Here is a 20,103-nt window from a genome sequence, read left to right as displayed (position 1 = left end):
CTTGTCTTGCGTGTGCCTCAAGATAGCCCCCAGGCGGATATTTTCCATGGTATTCCCAGGCACAGAGGTGATCTCAGAGGCCTGTAGTTTACTGGGTCTTTGTTTACCCTTCTTAAAAATGGGATTCTTTTTTCCCTTTTCCCAGCCACTGAGGACTTCACCTGACAGCCATAACATTTCAGCTATGATGGAGGCTGTCTTGACTGCTACATCAGTGAGTTCCTGGGAAGACCTTATAGCCTAGTACACGTTCAGTCTCATCAGCTCAGATTTGTTCTTTGCTTACAGTCGGAGGATTTTGTGCCCTCAACACCCTCACTTATAAGGTAAGGGACTGGAGAGAGAAGGGAAGCATGGCTGCCAGTGGAGGCCAAGGCAAAGAACTTGTGGAGTACCACAACCTCCTCAGTATCTGCTGTTTCCAGTTCTCCCTTCTCATTTATCAGAGGACATACACTCTATGGACTTCCTCTTCTGATTAGTATACCTTTGGAACTAGGATAGGCAAAGTAAGGATGCTGCACATTAGGAAAGATCTGTTCTTAGAAATTCAATTCAGATTTCTTTATTGCTAAGTGATCTAATGCGTACAATTATGAAAAACAGAAAGAGAGGAACTTAGCTCTGCCAGTGACACAGCACAGCTCTGGGCGACGTGCTGAGCTCCCTGCTGCAGTTAAACCACTGCACTGAAGTTCTCTCTGTCCCTGGGATTCAAATGCAAGGAGAAATGCAGTGTGCATGTGCACAGAACAGAACTGGAGATAAAAGGAAATCCTCAACAAAAACGCTGGGAAGGGTTTGAACAACAAAGAAACCCCAGTCCTATAGTTCAGAGGGTAGCACAAGCCTCAAAACAAGTGAGCAACCAAGCCAAGCACTAGCTGAACATAAGGTAATCTTACAAGGGCCGCTAGAGGTCCATCTTGCCTGCTGGATCCTCTAAGGAAAATAGAGGCCTGGCAGGGAGCAGGGAGGGAAATGGGAATTCCCTCCTTGGAGGCTTTACAAACTCAAAAGCAGGAAGGAGGTAGGAAGTATTTCAAAGCTTACAGGAGTCCATGCATGCAGAGGATTGCATGCATGAGCATGCATGATCATGAGCAAGGTCATCCTGTGTCTCGCATGGCCTCGAGGGAGGAGAAGAAATGCAGCCCCAGCTGTGCTGTACTAGAAAGCCAAAAAGTCAGCAGAGCACGCTGACCTCCACTGCTCGCTTCCTCGTTTCTCAGCTCCGACTCCTTCCTGTGTCCCTCGGTTCCCAGCCTGGGCTACAACACTGGCCCAGCAAACCTGTTGTGCTGGGCTTGAGATGGAGCCGGGACCGGGATCCCACCTGGAGTAAAGCAGTGCTGGTTCTGAACAACCTTTTGCTGTTCCCCTCTCCCCTCCTGGTGCTGCAGAAAAAGCATTCCTGGTGGGCAGAAAAGCATTCTTGAGCATGGAGGCAGTCTCACAAAGCATCAGAGAATGGGTTAAAGCTTCTCTGCATGAGCAATGGGGGACACTTACCTTGGGCATGGATCTGCTCTCATCTCTGTTGCAGGCAGCCCGGCTTCTTGGAGTCGCGTAGAGCAGAGGATGCAAAGTGTTCTCGACCCAGACCCAGCTGCAGGATGGCCCTGGTGCATCTCCTGCTGCCACAGTGCTGCCTGGATGGCTTCCAGCCAGGCTCTCTTCACAGGATTCCCCTCCCGGGTCTGCTGTTCGATGGGGATCAGTGAGCTCCTCCACAGCCTTTCTCCACACAGAGCATCCTAGAAGAGCCCAGACTCCCAGTCTGTTTCCCTGGCCGGGCACCTCCTTGCCCGGAGCTCAGTTTAAACCCAGTGCTTAACCCCTCTGTTCCTCAGCAGGGGTCGGGTTGTGCCTGATGTGCTGAAGCACATCGTTGATTGGTTGCTTTCTTTTGGTTGTGTAACAGTTACAGAGAATAGTGCTCAGAATCCAGGTGCCAGCCCATCAGCCCAAGGTGGCCGCTCATTACGTGGTCAGATCTCCACTCAAATGCATGTTTTCTCACGCTAATTAAGCTAATTAAAGTTTCTCTAGAGCATCTTTGCTTCCTTTTGTGGTGACAACTGCACGTACAGACAAAGACAGCGCTCCTGGTCAGAAAAATTAGTGCTGTTTCACAGCATCACAGAATTGTAGGGGTTGGAAGGGACCTCCAGAGATCATCGAGTCCAACCCCCTGCCAAAGCAGGTTCCCTACAGCAGGTCGCACAGGTCGGCATCCAGGCAGGTCATGAACATCTCCAGAGAAGGAGACTCCACCACCTCCCTGGGCAGCCTGTTCCAGTGCTCCGTCACCCTCACTGTAAAGAAGTTCTTGTGCACATTGGTGCAGAACTTCCTGTGCTGCAGTTTTCAGCCGTTTCCCCTTGTCCTGTCTCCACTCACCATTGAAAAGAGTCCAGCCTCGCCATTCTGCCCCCCACACCTCAGATACTGATAGACCTGGATCAGGTCCCCTCTCAGCCTTCTTTTCTCAAGGCTGAACAGACCCAGTTCACTCAGCCTTTCCTCATAGCAGAGATGCTCCAGGCCCCTCACCATCTTGGTGGCCCTCCGCTGGACTCTTTCCAAGAGATCCTTGTCTTTTTTGTACTGGGGAGCCCAGAACTGGACGCAGAGCTCCAGATGAGGCCTCATCAGGGCAGAGCAGAGGGGAAGGATCACCTCCCTCGACCTGCTGGCCACGCTCTTTTTAATGTGCCCCAGGATGCCACTGGCCCTCTTGGCCACAAGGGCACACTGCTGGCTCATGGCCGACCTGTTGTAAACCAGGACACCCAGGTCCCTCTCCACAGAGCTCCTCTCCAGCAGTTCATCCCCCAACCTGTACCGGTGCATGCAATTATTCCTCCCCAGATGCAAGACTCTACACTTGCTTTTGTTAAACCTCATCCATTTTTTTTCTGCCCAGCTCTCCAGCCTGTCCAGCTCTCGCTGAATGGCAGCACGGCCTTCAGGCTGTCAGCCAATCCTCCCAACTTCGTATCATCAGCAAATTTGCTGAGGGTGGCCACCATCCCCTCATCAAGGTCACTGATGAAGATGTTGAACAAGACCGGACCCAGCACCGACCCCTGAGGAATACCACTGGTTACAGGCCTCCAACCAGACTCTGCACCACCAACAACGACCGTCTGCGCTCTGCCAGTCAGCCAGTTCTCAACCCACCTCACTGTCCACTCATCCATCCCACACTTCCTCAGCTTTGTTATAAGGATGTCGTGGGAGACAATATCAAAAGCCTTGCTGAAATCAAGGTAGACTACATCCACTGCTCTCCCCTCATCCACCCAGCCAGAGACAACATCACAGAAGGCCACCAGGTTGGTTAAGCACGACCTCCCCCTGGTGAACCCATGCTGACTACTCCTGATAACCTGATAATGTATCTGATTTCTGATAATGAATGTTTAATACATTCTTGGGCAGACTCCTACAAATGTTCTCATGTCAGTCCCGCTCGAGGCTAATTAAGTGCCCCTACAACCACAACTCCACGTTATAATCGACGACATAAGCCAGCCTCTCTGCTTTGGTTGTTTAAAAAAAGATTTTTGACTGCTGAGTGGGTTCCACTCTGTCTCTGACTTACTGATTTCCACTGGATTACTTGCACTGCTTTGCTCAGGAGCTGCTTTCACAAGGGTTTGATTCATTTTTACTGCCGCATGAGCATGAAGCAGGACAGCATACAATCCTGATTCATACCTGGTGGAATGGTCAGGATAGATGCACAGGATGTGTAGAATGGGTAACTGTTCTGTGGACTTTGTTTTGTGAAACTGATGTGTCAGTCCGGCTCAGCAAAAGTGGTATCAATTCTTAGGGAGTTCTCAAGGTGCTCATCGGAGCTTTTGGGTGAAATGTTACACTTCCTGTGCTTCATCCCGAAAATATTTGTTCCCAAACGTATTTACTGCCAGAAAGCAGTGTTATGACTGAGATAAAAGAAGAAAGGATAAAATGTCCTTGCAAAATAAGATCTGAGAAGAAAAACGAGTTAAAGAGACTTAATAGTTTGCAGATAAGAGACTTAAAGTTGCAGATATATGGCAGGAGATGCTAGCTGAGCACCTGCTTGGAAATCTTATTTGCTGGGCAGAACAAAGAGGGAGGGACTTTATGGGATACAAAGGTAGATCCAGTTGGGCAAAACAGCAAACATTGAACCCATATTATCAAGGATGTATGAACAAAGGAAAGAAAAGGGGGTACCTACCAGGGGGTGGCTGATGGGCGCATTGAGATGAGTGTGAACTGAACTCTGAGAACCTCAACCAAAAGGAAATGGGGGAAGGTCTGTGTAGTGCTGAGGAACAGGGATAACAGAGTGGCAGAGAGCCCCCACAGCACTGTGCCCCAGAGGACTGTTCCTTTATTCATATAAGCACACCAGAAGGCTGTGCTACCATTCAGCAAGACCTGGACAGACTGGAGAGCTGAGCAGCAAGAAACCAAATGAGGTTTAACAAAAGTAACTGTAGAGTGTTGTAACTGGGAAGGAATAACCGTAAGTATCAGTACAGGTTGGGGAATGATGTGCTGGATAAGAGCTCTGCAGAGAAGGTCCTGGTGTTCTGGTGGTCTACAGGTTGGCCACGAGCCAGGAGTGTGCCCTGGTGGCCAAGAAGGCCAGTGGGATTCTGGGGTGCATTGAAAGGAGTGTGGCCAGCAGGACAAGGGATGTGATCCTCCCCCTCTGCTCTCCCCTGACCTGGAGCACTGCATCCAGTTCTGGGCTCCCCAGTACAAAACAGACAGGGATCTAGAATCCAGCAGGCGGCCACAAAGATGATAAAGGGCTTGGAGCATCTCCCCTATGAGGAAAGGCTGGGTGACCTGGTTCTGTTCAGGCTTGAGAAAAGAAGACTCAGAGGTGATCTGATTCACATTTACAATATCTTAAGCGTGGGAGGCAAAGGGACATGGCCAATGTCCAACCTTGTCCAAACCACATGGCCAACCTTGTGGTTGGTGGAGACAGGACAGGGGGAAACAGCCACAAACGGGAGCACAGGAGGTTCTGCACCAACACGCGTAGGAACTTCTTTACAGCGAGGTGACGGAGCACTGGAACAGGCTGCCCAGGGAGGCTGTGGATTCTCCTTCTCTGGTGAGATTTCAGACCCACTCGCTCGCCCACCTGCGCAGCCTGCTGCAGGGGGCCTGCTTTGCAGGGGGGTTGGACTGGATGATCTCTGCAGGTCCCTTACAACCCCTCAATTCTGTGATAAAGAAAGCTGAAGACTCCCCGCTGCCTCTTTATGGGGTGAAGATGACTGAGCGAGCCGCCTGGAGCAGCAATTTTCTTCACAGCAGCGAAGGGCATCTGCTCCCCCCCGCCTCCCGTGGGAGCGCCCGCGCAGCAGCACCGCAGCCGGACAGCCCGACCGGAAGTGCTCTCCCTCACGGCTGCGCGGCTTCCGGCAGACGGGGCAGCCCTGACCGGAAGTATCTGCCCCACGCCTGCGCGACTTCCGGCGGCGTGGGGCTGGACTGAACTGGTTGCTCCGGGCGTCGGTACCGAGTCCGGGAGAACGGCGGCCGTCTCTTCCCGGTAGAGCGTGCGAGGCCGCGGTTCAGGTCGGGAGCCGGGCCGTGCGCGGGGCTGAGCTCCTCCAGCGGAGCTGGCGGGGTGAGTTCAGCACCTGGCGCCGCGTGTTCCATCGCTGACCGTCTTGAGTGAGGTTACGCGGGGTGTGCGGGACAGCGGGCCCAGCCGGCACGGAAGGCCCGGTTGAGCAGGCGGGTGCTCGTTGAGAGCGTAAGAAGGTTGACCTTCCTCGCAGCCCGCCTGATGGGGTGAGGCGTTTGAATTGGCAGCGAGAGCACTTTCTGCGAGTACAGCAGCACTGAGTGTGGGTTTCCTCAGGCAAGGAAGGACACTTAATCAGCTGACTCTGAATTCTCTAGCAGATGGTCATGGCTTCGTGGGTTCAGACTGGCTTTGACTGCTCCCTTCTGTCAGAGCCATTAAAAGGCAGGAAGGCCTGCCTGACCACAGAGGGGCAGAGCTGGACAGAAGAGAATTGGCAGTCAGCGTTAACCATTGTGGAATGGGTACAAAACCAAAACAAAATAAAAACCTGCCAACAAGTCTCCAACAGCAGAGTAATTACTTGTTTAAAATATAGTAATAACTTAAAAAAAAAAAAAAAAAAAAAAAAAAAAAAAAAAAAAAAAAAAAAAAGGTGTATGGGGGGGGGAGCATTAACCCTGTGCATTCCTAGTGGGGAAGTGTGCTGCCTCCCCAGGGCCCAGGACACAGACAGCACCAGAAAATTTTCTGGCCTGGTTCACCCTTCCTGTCATTGTCCTTTACTGACAGCTCAGGCTGGCAGTGATGTACTTGCTGACAGAAGCCTTAGGGCTGTCATAAGGGACTACTGTGAGTTCAGATGGTTAGTGGACGGAGTGGGACTACAGATGGTGTTCTCTGTGTCTTCAATGGCAGTGAGGGATACTGAGAGGACTGGAAAAATACTTGTGATAAATATGTAGCTGCGAGGCTGGTACCACTGCTGCAACCTTGGTGGTTTTTTTTTTGTTTTTTTTTGACAATAAGGCAGTTTACTGGTTTACTGTGCACCTGGTCTGATGGCTGCAGATGGGTCCCATGTGTCTCAAAGGGAGAAAAGGATCACAGCCCAGGAGCCGGCAGAGCTTGTTGAGAAGGCTTTAAACTAAGTATGAAGGGGAAAGGGGATGAAATGAGGCATGCTAGCGATGAGTCTGGGGAACAATGTTAGGGCTGGAGGTGAGGCCAGTGGCTCAACTGAAATGCATCTGCACCAGTGCACACAGTGTGGCCAACAAGCACGAGGAGCTGGAAGCCATCTTGTGGCGTGCAGACCGTGACTTAATTGTCACTACTGAAACATGGCGACATCACTCTTACAACTGGAGTGCAATGAGTGGCTGTATAAACTCTTCAAAAAGTGTAGGCAAGAAAGGAGGTGTGGTGGTGTGGCTCTCTGGTAGAGAACAGTTTGATATCACAGGGCTCGGGGCTGGGGGTGGTAAGGTTGAGTCCCTGCAGGTCAGGGTCAGGGTGAAGACCAAGGTGGACATCCAGGTGGGGGTCCATTACAGAATGCCAGACCAGGATGAAGAGACAGATGAGGCATTCTATGAGCAGCTGGCAGGAGTTGTGCGATCACTAGCCTTTGTTCTCATGGGGAACTTCAGCTTTCCAGGGGTACCTTGTTTGGAATTCCCCACCAAGATGATTCTGCACTCTGCAGGATAACGGATAGAAATACTGTGTTCATACTGATGTCCCAGTCCCTGATAATGTTACTGCTGCTGTCCCAAAATTCAGGTGCTCTAGGTTGGTGTGCACACAGGCGTGAGATATTTATTGCAAGTCCTCATAGAGATGAGTGCTGAGTAGTTCACTCACAGGGCTAGCATGCCTTCTCTGTATATACATTTGTTTTGTGGGTAAGAAATGTAGGATCGCATTCCCTCTGATTCTACTGATAAGAGTTTACCTACAGGAATGGTTAACTGCCCATTTCCATTTGAAGGGTCAGCCCTTTCCTACTTTCAGTCCTCCTATAATTGATAATCAAAGTCAATGCCATTTGCAGTTGGTACATTTCATTCAACCCCTCTTTGTACCAGGATACAGTCAATTTTAAAAGTTGATTTGGATTTGGAGCAGGACAGAGAGTTCATAGGTACTAGATGGAAGCAGAGCTGTGGAATAGAGCTAAATGGATGAAAAAGTGTTATCCATAATTTATTCGATCATAATAGAAATATACACAACCCTCCATCCAAGACTGAAAATTCCAGTGCTGGATCCAAGAGTGGATGCTATCCATCTTTCTGTCTTCCTCTCCTTATTCCTCTGTCTCTCACTCTCTTCTCTCTTCTTATTATCATCTCTCTGATTTCTGTGCTCTGGAGAAGTACAATTTCTTCATTCCTGTCCACCAGGCCTACTCTCTTCAGTGTCTCTAAAACTATTCAGAACTAGAAAAATAAAAAGAGAGCAACCCTCAAATCTTCCTCTCAGCTATTTGCCATCTTCCTCTTGTGTGATACCCTGCACCTCTTTTCTGTGTTGTATGGCAGTTGCTCAGTCATGGCCTGAAGCAGCGACTGAGCACCTGGGGAAGGAACACAGCCAGCACTGGGAGCACAGGAGGAAGCAGTTCACCACACTGAGGGGCTAGCAGCCACAAGGGAGGGATCTCTACCTGGAAATCCCTCCTTTTGGAGCATTTGGCAAGCCCTGATCCTTAGGATGGGCAAGCAAATCTTTTTTTAACTGGATTATGAGCGTCACCCTTTTTGGCTAATTTAGAGGCTGTGAAAGAGTGGAGAATCACCTTGGTAGGGGATTCAGAACAGGTTATTCCGTGTGGTAGACCAAGGAGAAGGGAGCCCACTGTGCATAGTACAGCCTTGCTCTGGCCAAAACTCCCCTGTTCAAGGAGAGTTGTTGACTGCAGACTTTGTAAATCTAGCAGGCATAAAAAGATGTGTGAGAGAAACTGGAGGAGGGACTTTGAGGCTTCCATTTGTAGCTTCTGGTCAAGTTCTCTTACAGCCCGGTTGGCTGCACCAACACTGGCACCCAGACAGGTGCTCTGGGGGAAATCTCTGGACTCTCAGGACGTGCTGGAGACACAGCAGCACACCAGTGTGGTTAAAAGCTGTTAGTCTGCTTTATTCTTAAGCACTATTCTATTTATACATGTCAGCAGAACATTCTGCAAAACACTCTTCAACCGTTCACGCAGGCACTTCTCCAGTCAGAGCCGTGAGACATTCTTTTGCTACAGGTGTCTTTGGTTCTCATGCTGCTTATCTTGCTCCACAGCTGCTGCTCTGTTCAGTTTTTCTTGTATTCCCACAATGCTTTTTTTTTTTGTCTTTGTCCTATCGTGTCCCCCTCTCTCTTTATCTTTATTTTCCCCTTGTAAAGTTGTTAAGTATCACAGTCTTTATTTGGATTTCCTATAAAGTTGCATACTTTAGCTGCACAGTTTAGATAAATATAATTGAAAGACTGACAATACTTCTAAGATTATTGTTGTACAGAGAATCTCATTAAATTTGATGATTATGTTTGAATTAAGAGTGTCGATTCACCTAACTCTAATCAAGGGGATTTGCAAATCAGGTCACCCTTCTCCTGCTTCTCAGGTGGCACCCGTTAAAAAGAAGATAAATCCATTATACCATCATTTTATGCTTAGCACCACTATGGATCAATAAATAGGCTGCAAGGTGTAGTTAAAATCATAAGCACAGCCTCAGTAGGTGGTGATTTGATCATCACAGGCTGGTTCAACTGTGCTGTCATTCTCTCTTTTCAGTGGGTGAAACCCAAAAGACCGTGTTGTTGTTGTTGTTGTGCCTGAGTGCCTGTGCCTGAGTGTGAGGAGGGGCGGAAGGGGGTGCGTTCAGATTGCTCTTCCATTATCAACATCCTTTCCTGCACGTCCTGTTGGGTGAGCATACCATTTCCTAGCGGATTTTCTGCAGTGGATTCTGGGAGGGCAGTCCTCTTTAGTCCTGCTTCCAGTAAATTAAAAGACACTGTTGGCACAGGCTGTCCTTTATATATTGTGTCAACTCACTTCACTGCTTGGGCTGAAGATAACAGTCCCTTTCCCCATACATATGTCACTGTACAGTTTCTTTAAATGTAGCTGAGCTGGATATTAAGTGGCTGCTGCTGCTTGCCCCACCAGTTTGGTAGAAGTTCCTTTGATTACGGTGCTTGGTGTGTATGGCATAAAAAGTTGTGGGTGACAGAAAGTTTTTCTTTCCAGATCTGCTGTAACTTCAGCAATTCCACCCCATGCCATGGCAGAAATGTGGTACTGGAGTACTGCAGTAGTTTTTGTTTCAAGGAGGGCAGAGGCTGTGCAAAGTATACTGCCTTTTTGGCATCGGTATTTGAAGCTGGCACCAGGTCATGTGTTTAAAATATCAAAACCCCAAATATTTCTCTTGAGTATTTATAATTGTGGAGAAAGTGGGTGACATGAATTTCTCATCCAGGAGCCAGAAATTTGCTTTGGCAATTTGGGCCACAATACTTTGTTTCTTTTACATTAGTAATCTTAAGTCTTTGCTGCCTGAATTGCATGCTGAGCTTCCCAAGCCCTAGTGGGATTTCCATCACTGATTTCTCATTTCTGGAATGCTACAGTTAGACTAAAGATAATGCCTGGAGGCTGATTATAAGTCAGGACTCTGGGAATGGGTAAAAGTAATGGTTTCCCCATGCTTCATTACTCCACTTTGGAAGATTTCTTTGCAGATATCCAGTTTATCAGGGATGGATAGAACTACACTATATACTCTTAAGGGTGAAATGGGGATCTACGTGTTCATATAATATAGATATGCTATAGTGATTTAAGATTGGAGATGGCTGGGCACACTTTTTTGTGGTGTAGTGGTTAGTGTTGAACACACAGGTACCGTAGTAAACTCCTTGAACCATGGGGGTAAGGAGCTGCAGTGAGGCTGGATCCATTCCTAGTCCCAGAGTAGGTCAATGGTTTGTATCTAAGGGATCCTGTGTGCACAATCACTCTAAGATACACTCCTAGCAAGGCTCACAAAGGCTAGAGAAAACTCTTTGCCACTCACTGAGGTTCTGAATCAGCAAATTTTCCTGAGGTTGAGTCACTGCTGGCAAACAGGCCTGAGCCAGGCGGGGATGATTGGCTCCCTGCAAACAGCCCTTTGTTTTGCTGTATTGATTGGATGAAGGTAAGGCTGTTGATGTGGTCTACCTGGACTTCAGTAAAGCCTTTGACGCTGTCCCCCACAATATCCTCGTGGAGAAGCTGGCTGCCCATGGTTTGATGGGCGTACGCTCTGCTGGGTGAAACGCTGGCTGGGTGGCCAGGCCCAAAGACTTGTGGTCAGTGGAGTTAAATCCAGTTGGCAACCTGTCATGAGCAGTGTCCTCCAGGGCTCGGTACTGGGGTTGCTTCCATTTAACATCTTTATTAACAATCTTGATGAGTAGATTGAGTGCATCCTCAGTAAGTTTGCAGATGACACCAGGTTGGGAGGGGTTGTTGATCTGCCTGAGGGAGAAAGGCACTACAGAGCGACCTGGATAGACCCTAATCAATGGGCCAGGGTAAACTGCATGAGTTTTAACAGGGCCAAGTGTCAGGTCCTGCATTTTGGTCACAACAACCCCAGGTAACCCTACGGGCTTGGGGAGGAGTGGCTGAAAAGCTGCCTGATGGAAATGGACCTTGGTGTGCTGATGGACAGTGGGCTGAATATGAGCCAGCAGTGTGCCTAGGTGGTCAAGAAGGCCAATGGCATCCTGGCTTGTATCAGGAATGGTGTGGTGAGCAGGGCCAGGGAAGTGATCCTGTCCTGTACTCAGGACTGGTGAGGCCTCACCTCGAGTGCTGTGTTCAGTTTTGGGCACCTCAGTACAGAAAGGATGTGGAGGTGCTGGAGGAGGTCCAAAGAAGGGCAACAAGGCTGTGAAGGGCTTGGAGAATATGGCCTGTGAGGAGAGGCTGAAGGAACCTGGGATGTTTAGTCAGGGGAAAAGGAGGCTGAGGGGAGACCTTACTGCTCTCTTTCAGTATCTGAAAGGTCATTGCAGCAGAGCGGGGCTCATCTCTTCTTACTGGTGACAGGAAGGGAGGAAATGGCTTTAAGTTGCGCCAGGGCAAGTTTAGGTCAGATATCAGGAAAAACTTCTTTACAGAGAGGGTTTTTAAGCACTGGAATGGGCTGCCCAGGGAGGTGGTTGAGTCACCATCCCTGGATGTGTTTACAGACCATCTGGACGTGGTGCTCAGGGACATGATTTAGCAGAGGGTTGTTAGAGTTTCGGTAGTATGGTTAGGTTATGGTTGGACTTGATCTTTGAGGTCTTTTCCAACCTGAGCAATTCTATGATTCTGTGATCGTGTGTTGCCACCAACTCCAGCAACCAGACAGCTCCCAGGTTACTGTTTGTAGCATTTTGTGCCTTTCAGTGTCAATTTCCTTTGGTTCAAACCTTTTTGAACCCTTGGGCATTGAGCATTTTGGAAAAAAAATAAACAGAATATCCTAAAGGGAATTTTAATGAAAATGTCCCTGCATAATTTTCAGAGACATGAAAGGTGTGCTGGGCTCCAAAGGAAGCCTGTATGTGTTGACCAGGTGTCATTCAGGCCCAAATTGTGGTTTCGGAGTTGAGAGGGACATATGATAACATTGTTGGATGAGCAGCTCTGCCAGAGTCATGAACGTTCTCTCATCTGCCCTGTTTCTGTCATTTAAGTGTCACTTCCAGCTCCCAAGCCTGTGGAGATCTCCCTGCTGGAAGGAAAGGATGAACCCTGGATCCCAGATGTGCACACCTTGGAGGACATGGCAGGAGAGCTCAGCGCAGGTGAGGGGGGGGGGGTGGAAGGAGGAGGCTGGGGCTGGCAAAAGCCATCTCTGACTGGGAAATATTTTGGCACCATGTGGTATTTCTGAATTTCCTCTGTCATCCAGCAGGTGATGGTATCACAACTATGAAGGAAGATCTGCAGAACAGTGGCATGGCCCAGAGGCAGTGTGTTAGCGTCCCTATTGGAAAAGCCAGGAAGGATGTCCAAGGGGGTGTGGAGCAAGGAGAGCACATCAAGAAGCCACTGGGAAACTGTCCAGGAAAGAGAGCAAGGAAACACCTAGGCTGCAGCACAGGTCAGAAGCAATGTAAAGACTCAGTGAGCAAGGAAGTGTGCCATAAGAAAAGTCAAAATCCATGTGATGGGAGTGAGAAAAGCTTTCAAACTTATTCTGACAGTGTTAACCAGCAGCACATCCATGCAGGAGGCAGACACTTTAAATGCCATGAATGTGACAGGAGCTACATAAAAAGTTGCAACTTGCATATCCACCAGTGCGTCCACACATCAGAGAAACTTGATAATTGCCCCAAGGGTGAGAAGAACTTCAGTTCAGATCTTCATTCCCACCAGCGCATGCACTCGGAAGACAGACCCTACAAGTGTCAACAGTGTGGGAAGAGCTTCAAAAGCAGTTCTAAACTCCTTTCCCACCAGCACACCCACACAGGAGAGAGACCCTTTAAGTGTCCCGAGTGTGGCAAGAGCTTCAAAAGCCGTTCTGACCTCATCTACCACCAGCGCATCCACACTGGGGAGAGAGCTTTTAAGTGTCCTGAGTGTCCAAAGATCTTCAGAAGCAGTTCTGACCTTGCAATCCACCAGCGCATCCACACAGGTGACAAACCTTACAAGTGCCCTGTGTGTGAGAAGAGCTTCCGGCAGTGCTCCCACCTCATGATCCACCAGCGCATCCACACAGGAGACAGACCCTACAAGTGCCTCAGCTGTGGGAAAGGCTACAAAAGCAGTTCTCATTTGAAGAGCCACCAGCGCATCCACACAGGAGAAAGACCGTTCAAGTGCTCTGTGTGTGGAAAGAGCTTCAAAAGCAGTTCCAACCTCATCCGCCACCAGCACATCCACACAGGAGAGAGACCCTTTAAATGCCCAGAGTGTGAGGAGAGCTTCAAAAGCAGTTCTGACCTCATCTACCACCAGAGCATCCACACAGGAGAGAGACCCTATAAGTGCCCCGAGTGTGGGAAGAGCTTCAGAAGGAGTTCCAACCTGACAATCCATCATCGCATCCACACAGGAGAGAGACCTTTTAAGTGTCCACAGTGTCCAAAGAGCTTTAAAAGCAGTTCCCACCTTATCTACCACCAGCTCATCCACACGGGAGAGAGAGCCTTTAAGTGTCCTGACTGCTCAAAGAACTTCAAAAGCAGTTCCCACCTCATCCGCCACCAGCGCATCCACACAGGGGAGAAAGACCCTACAAGTGCCCTGAGTGTGGGAAGAACTTCGAAAGCAGTTCCAATCTCAGAGATCAGCAGCACGCCCACACAGGAGAGAGACCTTGCAAGTACTCTGAGTGTTGGGAAGGCTTTAGAAGCAGTCGTAAACTCAACTCCTACAGGCGCATCCACAGAGGAGACAGATGACAGAAGTGCCCTGAGTTTGTGAGAAGCTTCAGAAGCAGTTCCAGCCTCCTTACCTACAAGCACGTCCACACAAGAGATAGAGCCTGCTAGTGCCACGAATGTGAGAAGGTCTTCAGCTGGAACCCCAACCTTGTTCCTTGCTTGTGGATTTGCACGATGATGAAACCTTCACAAATCGCTTGAGCAGAGGAAGAGCTCTGGAGCCAAAGCCAATCATGTTCCTCATTCCTTCCGGGGGAATTGCCCTGTCTCCAGCAGAAAGAGAGCAATATGGGCAAGTGGACATGCAAAGGAGAATCCAGCGATTATGGCAGGTGGATCAGAAGCACATTTCTGCCAGGTCTGTGTGCAGGGAATTGTCTGAAGAAGTCATTTCTTCTCACTCCAGAGAAACTCATCTGCTGTGGGTCAACAGATGAGGATCCAGATTAAACCTCAGCTGGACCAAGAATTCACTCTGCAGGGAACGCAGGAAGAGCTTCAGCTGGAGCTTAACTTTTAGTAGACCCCAATAAACCAACACAGGAGAGAGCCCTATGAGCACCTTGATTGCTGGAAGAAGTATGTCCAGAGCTGGGGGCTCATCACACACCAGTGGATACCAGTTTGGAACACATCCCCTATGAATGTGCTGCCTGTGTTTGCCTGAGCATGCTGCTCCTGAGGGAGGAGGGGAAGGATGCCGCCTGTGCGAGGTGTGAGCAGGTGGAGGAGCTGCTCAGCCTGGTGGTGGAGCTTAGGGAGGAGGTGGAGAGGTTAAGAACCGTTAGAGAATGTGAGAGGGAGATGGACTGGTGGTGTGACTCTCTGTGAGAAAGGAGCAGAGATTGCAACCCCCAAACTATAGTGGACCCTCTCCCTTGCCATGGTCAAACTGAGAGAGCAAACTTGAGAAGAGAGAAGGAATGGCAACAGGTCCCACCTCAGCAAGTCAGGCAGCACTCATCCCAACCTGCCTCGGTTCCTCAGGTGCCTCTAATAGGTTTGAAGCCCTGAAACTGAAGGGTGAGGTGGCTGAGAATGAGGTGGAGAGACAGCCTCCAAGCTTTTCTAAGGAGAGGCAGTCAGCTCCACGCTTGAAGACTGCCTCCTCCAGTAAAGAAAGGAGGGTGATATTGTAAGTAACTCCCTTCTAAAAGGAACTGAGGGCCCAGTATGTCTGCCTGACCTCACCTATAGGGAAGTGTGCTGCCTCCTCCCTAGGGCACGGGTCAGGGATATCTCTAGAAAGCTTCCTGGGCTTATTCGCCCATCTGGTTACTATGCCTTATTGGTAGTTCAGGTTGGCAGTGATGATGCTGCTGAGAGAAGCCTGAGGGCTCTCAAGGGACTGGGGAGGATACTTGATGGAGTGGGCGTGCAGATGGTTTTCTCTTCTATCCCTGCAATGGTGGGGAAGGACACTGAGAGGATCAAAAAAACCCTCCTCATAAATAAATGGCTTAGAGATTGGTGCAGGCACAAGATTTTGGGTTTTTTTTTTGACCATGGGGCAATTTATTTGGCTCCTGGCATGACGGCTGCAGATGGAACTCACCTGTCTGCAAGGGGTGAAAGTATCCTGGCCCAGGAACTGGTGGGCCTCACTGAAAGGTGTTTGAACTAGGTAACAAGGGGGAAGGGGACCAAACGAGGGCTGCTGGGGTTGAGCGGGTAGTTCGAGGCTCAAAACAGAGCTTGATGGGTGATGAGGGTGGAGTTCGAAGGGATGGAGAGCAGCAGGGGGATGCTGCTTCCCTAGAGTGTCTGCACACAATGTGTGCAGTATGGAAATGAACAGGAAGAGCTGGAGTTCTGCGTGTGGTCGCATGGCCACAATCTCATTGCCATCACAGGGATGTGGGGGGACAGCTCTCATGGCTGGAATGTTGTCATGGAGGCCTGTGTGCTTTTTAGGAAAGATCGGTTGGTGAGGCGGTGTGGTGGAGTTGCTCTTTATGTGAGAGAGCAGCCAGAATGTATTGAACTCCAGCTGGGGGAGTGCGGTGTAGCAGTGGAGAGCTTGTGGGTGAGAATCAAGGGGCGGGCTGGTATGGCTGACACTGCTATGGACCAAAATCCACATTTGGATTCATGGACATACAGCATAAGTTCACTCACTGGCTCCCTGACTTTACCTGGGTAGAGCAACTGTTTGTAGCAGTAGTTGTACTTGATTATCCTTATAGAGATAACCTGCATAGGTATGCAGTGTTCTTTCTGGTGTTGTCCTAAGAGAAAAAGACCCAGATGATTATGCCAAGAGACATGATATGAACCACCAGGTGGAATCTAGAAAGTAATTCAGGAAGGTGTTAATGGACAGTGGTGCATGGTGGGCAAAAGGATTTACTAAGGATATAAAAAAGGGGAGGATGAATCATGTGAGCAGCTTTTCCATGCTGTGAGAACAGACTTTCTGGATAACTTGAGTGGATAAAAGCTGAAGGACGAGCTGCTTGCATACAGGTAAGCTCAAGAACAGAATGCAGAGTTGCACAAACTTGCTGACAAACGATGATAAGAAAGAGGAGTAGATGCTCTGTTGTTGAAGGTAGTGAAACAGATCCTCAGCCCAACACAACACCAATACCAGCTGGTTCAGGCTATCCCCAGCTCCCTGAGAAGGTTGGAAGTTCACAGAGAGGTTCACATCTAGCCTTCATTCAGTGACCACCAAAGACCCCCACCACATTTTATGATGCACGCTCAAGAGGGTGGGACAAGATGATTTTCTTGGCATGGGGTTTATGATTATGAGTGATGCCTAATTCAGCAATTTCTGTTCCAAAGCTTTGAAGCCCACTCCTTCCTAGGCTGAATACTGCCATAAACTGCACTGTACCGCTCTGAATAAGTTTTGTGCTGCACTGCATTGCAAACATACCATTGTATTGCAAATAAGCAGTGTTACTCATTAAATTATGGAGCAGTTGAATTCACTGCTGCTTGTGACCCTCTATGTGTAAGCCTATAAATTTAATGCGAGCCATGGAACAAATAACACTGAGACAAACAGTACCAGGATTAACACCAAGGATACCTAAATTTGTATTTAGCAGATACCCTGAATTACAGGATGTGGGGGAAGCACTCATTGCTCTCTGAGCATCAGCAAACCCTCAGCCCTGGAATTCTGGATATTTTCCAGCTGGATCCTTCCAGAACCAGAGCTGGGGATGGAGCAGGAGAGCACAGCCCTCTGCGTCGCTCCCCCCAGGACTTCCTTGAGCAAAAGCTGTACTTTGTGAGACCTGCAAACCCCAACAGGATGTGGGGGAGGAGCACTGCATGCCCTGCTCTGAGCTCCCATAGGGGGAGTTGGCCTTATTTGCTGATTCTGCACCACTGCAGCGCTTTTGGAGCTCCACAGTGTTGCTCCCAGGACTGAGTGGGGAAGATGCCACTAAAGGAGAAAAAAGAAAAGGAGAAGCCTTGCAATGACAACTGTAACCCTGGGCAACTGGGGGAGAGTGTGGAGAGCCTGATGAAGAACATTGATGTGTGCCGCAGCGTGGGCCTGGAGATCATCAACAGGACAAAAACAGTGACACTGAAGGAGTTCAGGTGGGTACCTCTCTGTCCCCTGCTGCTTTCTGCCACCCTGCCTATGAGGGACATCTCCAAAGACAATGGAGAGGCTCAGTGCCAAGTGCTGGAGCAATTTCCAGCATGTTCCTCCATCCTGTGGTGGACCGTCCTCAGTTTGCACTGTACTGCTTCACATACTCCAAGAAATTCCTTCCTTGTCCCCATGCTTCTCCAATTCTTTCTATGCCTTTATTCTTTCCTTATTCCCTTGGAGGCCTTGCTTAGATTCCCCGCTGTCATCAGTGAGCTCTTGTCCCTTCCAGCCTGGGGCAGCCAGTCATGAGCACACATTCAAACCGTGCAGCTCCTTTCTCTTTTGCTGTTTCCCCCCCATCAGATACCTATATAAGAATCCTTTGAGCCACTCCTCTTCTGTGTCAGTGGTCCCAGCTCTGCCAAGGGGACAGATTCTCCTGTCCCTTCACCATCTCAATGGACCTCTGTAGAACTCTTTACGCTGTCTCCCTTCTCCTGGGGGCAAGAACTGGACACAGCACTCCAGGCACTGTGAGCTCAGCCGTGCTAAGCAGAAGGGCAGGATCTCTTCCTGCTTTGGGCAGTGCTTTGCCTGATGCAGCCCACAGCACCCTCAGCCCCATAGGCATCAGGGGCACATTGCAGATCATGTCCTTTTCTGCCACTGCTTCTAGCTGGGTGCCCCCAGCATAACCCAGTGCTGGAGTTACTCCTGCCCAGCTGCTGCACCTGCACTTCTCCTTGTAGGACTGCATGAGGTTCATGTGCACAGAGGGCACAGCTTGGGTCCAACAAGGTGAAGGGTAAAGACGCTTGGTAGGGACACTGAGCTCCATTTCTGTCATGCCTGCTCTGGTGATGCTGTGCACTGGTGATTCTGGGAGTGGTAATTCTGAGTCAGGGATGCTTGGCATTGGCAACGCTTGCCTGCTCTCTAGAGAACTCTGAGTCCCACTCAGCACCTCTGCAAATGAGTTGCCCTTGTGCCTCCATCCACTGGGCTCCAGCTGCCCTTTCTCACCAACCCTCCCTCTACAGGAGTTATTGCTTCAGTGGCCAGAATGTGGATCCCCTGCCCTTTCAAATTGGCCCAGACTCCAAAGGAATATGTGCCTTTGCAAAAACTCCCTACAGCCTGCGAGGGAGCGTGGGCATTGTGGTCTGCAAGGCTGGCGGTTTCTTTTTGGCCATCACATTCTCCAACCCCTTTGACTACATCCTTTACAAAATTGAGTTTGCCTTGGAGATCTTCACAGAGGAGAACCACCTGGGAGTCCTCAGTGATGTCTTCTGCAAAATGATGAAGAGTAAACCATACTGTGGCTCCTCGCTCTTCCAGCGAGCCACGCTTGAGTCAGAACATGAAACCCTGGAGGTCTCCAAGGGGAACATTCGTGTCCAAGCCAAGATGTCCAACAATGAGAAAGCCATCCTGAAAGTCCAGGTTGAAGAAATAGATCCACCACCCTACAACAAAGTCATGTGAGGGAAGGTGGGCACCACTGCTGCCAAAAGAAGCCCCTGGGAGATATTCAGCAAGGATGCAGCAAGGCTTCTCCAGTGGTTTTGGAAGGAGGTGGATGGTGATGATGGATCCCATGGGAGATGGAATCACCACCTCATGGCTTTGCTGCAGGGCCAACAGTGTTCTACAGCTTGCAAACTAACTCATGATTACATATGACAAACAATAAATATATTCTTACCCTCACAAGTTGCATATATTCTTTAAGAATGGCTCAGTGCATGGAGAAAAACTCTGACAGCCAGCAGCATGGCAAGACACAGTGACACCATGGTGTCGCTGTGTCCTTCTCTGTTCTGGTGTCCTGGCTTGGGATGTCTTAGGTCAGCATAAATGTTGGTGGAGAGCAGCTCCAGTGGGATGTGAAAGTTAAAATTAGAGTTAGGGATAAGGATGGGTTAGAGGAAGGGACAGAGGTTAAGGCTAGGAGTTAGGGCTAAGGGTTAGAGCAGAGTTAATCGTAGGGTTAGGGTCAGAGTGGCCAGGGCGGTGGTAGGGGCAGTTAGGGCCAGGCTCTGTGCTAGCACCATTTCCTCTCTGCCTCTTGCACTAGGAGGGAGCCATTGCCCCCCTCTGTTTGTGAGATGTCACTGTTAGCAATTTTGTCACTTTTTTGTGGTCGCATTACTTACTCCTATTCCCCACCCCTTTCTCAGAGATCAGATGCCAGAAGAGAAGTGAAAGGTTGAAATGTGCTCTAAAAAAGAAAAAAAACAAAAAAAACAAAAAAAACCCAGCACATCTGGACCAAAGCATAAATCAACAAATGTTGAAAACAAAATGTTGTGTGGGACCTGCTGCTGTGCAGCTCAGGCAAAAGAGAAACCACACTGCTTCCTCGAAAAGAGATATTTCTTGCTCTCCTCCTACTTCCTCCAGTTCTCCCTCTGCTTCCTCAGGCCAGCCCAGCCCTACTTGGCATCCCAACACCCCATGGAGGTACATAATGTCATCCATCACCCCCATAGGGTTGCACAGCCCTACAGAGCAGTCTTTTAAGGTGAAGAGTCCCAGA

General features: G+C 49.4%; 2 protein-coding genes across 2 annotated transcripts; both read left to right on the top strand.

Moving 5' to 3' along the window:
- The first annotated feature begins 5,424 nt into the window (after positions 1–5,424).
- On the top strand, positions 5,425–16,063 carry LOC128091798 (zinc finger protein 501-like). The gene is given in 4 exon segments (XM_052705149.1): positions 5,425–5,653; positions 12,296–12,406; positions 12,514–13,844; positions 13,847–16,063. Coding segments are annotated over 3 exon segments (1,524 nt in total). The 5' UTR covers positions 5,425–5,653; positions 12,296–12,384; the 3' UTR covers positions 14,018–16,063.
- Positions 16,064–17,305: 1,242 nt separating this feature from the next.
- On the top strand, positions 17,306–19,277 carry LOC128091806 (uncharacterized). The gene is made up of 2 exons (XM_052705159.1): positions 17,306–17,563; positions 18,602–19,277. Exons 1-2 carry the CDS (start codon positions 17,397–17,399, stop codon positions 19,047–19,049), a joined length of 615 nt encoding a protein of 204 aa, XP_052561119.1. The 5' UTR covers positions 17,306–17,396; the 3' UTR covers positions 19,050–19,277.
- The last annotated feature ends 826 nt before the right edge of the window (positions 19,278–20,103 follow it).

Source organism: Tympanuchus pallidicinctus, unplaced genomic scaffold, assembly GCF_026119805.1.
Source record: "Tympanuchus pallidicinctus isolate F22 unplaced genomic scaffold, pur_lepc_1.0 scaffold52, whole genome shotgun sequence".
NCBI lineage: Eukaryota > Metazoa > Chordata > Aves > Galliformes > Phasianidae > Tympanuchus > Tympanuchus pallidicinctus.
This window is presented reverse-complemented; position numbering and strand designations above follow the sequence as displayed.

Excerpts from the sequence above, each read along its gene's own strand:
- LOC128091806 (XM_052705159.1), top strand. The coding sequence starts at position 17,397 with ATGCCACTAAAGGAGAAAAAAGAAAAGGAGAAGCCTTGCAATGACAAC. Across the intron at positions 17,564-18,601 it reads GTGACACTGAAGGAGTTCAG|GAGTTATTGCTTCAGTGGCC; the intron begins GTGGGTACCTCT and ends CTCCCTCTACAG.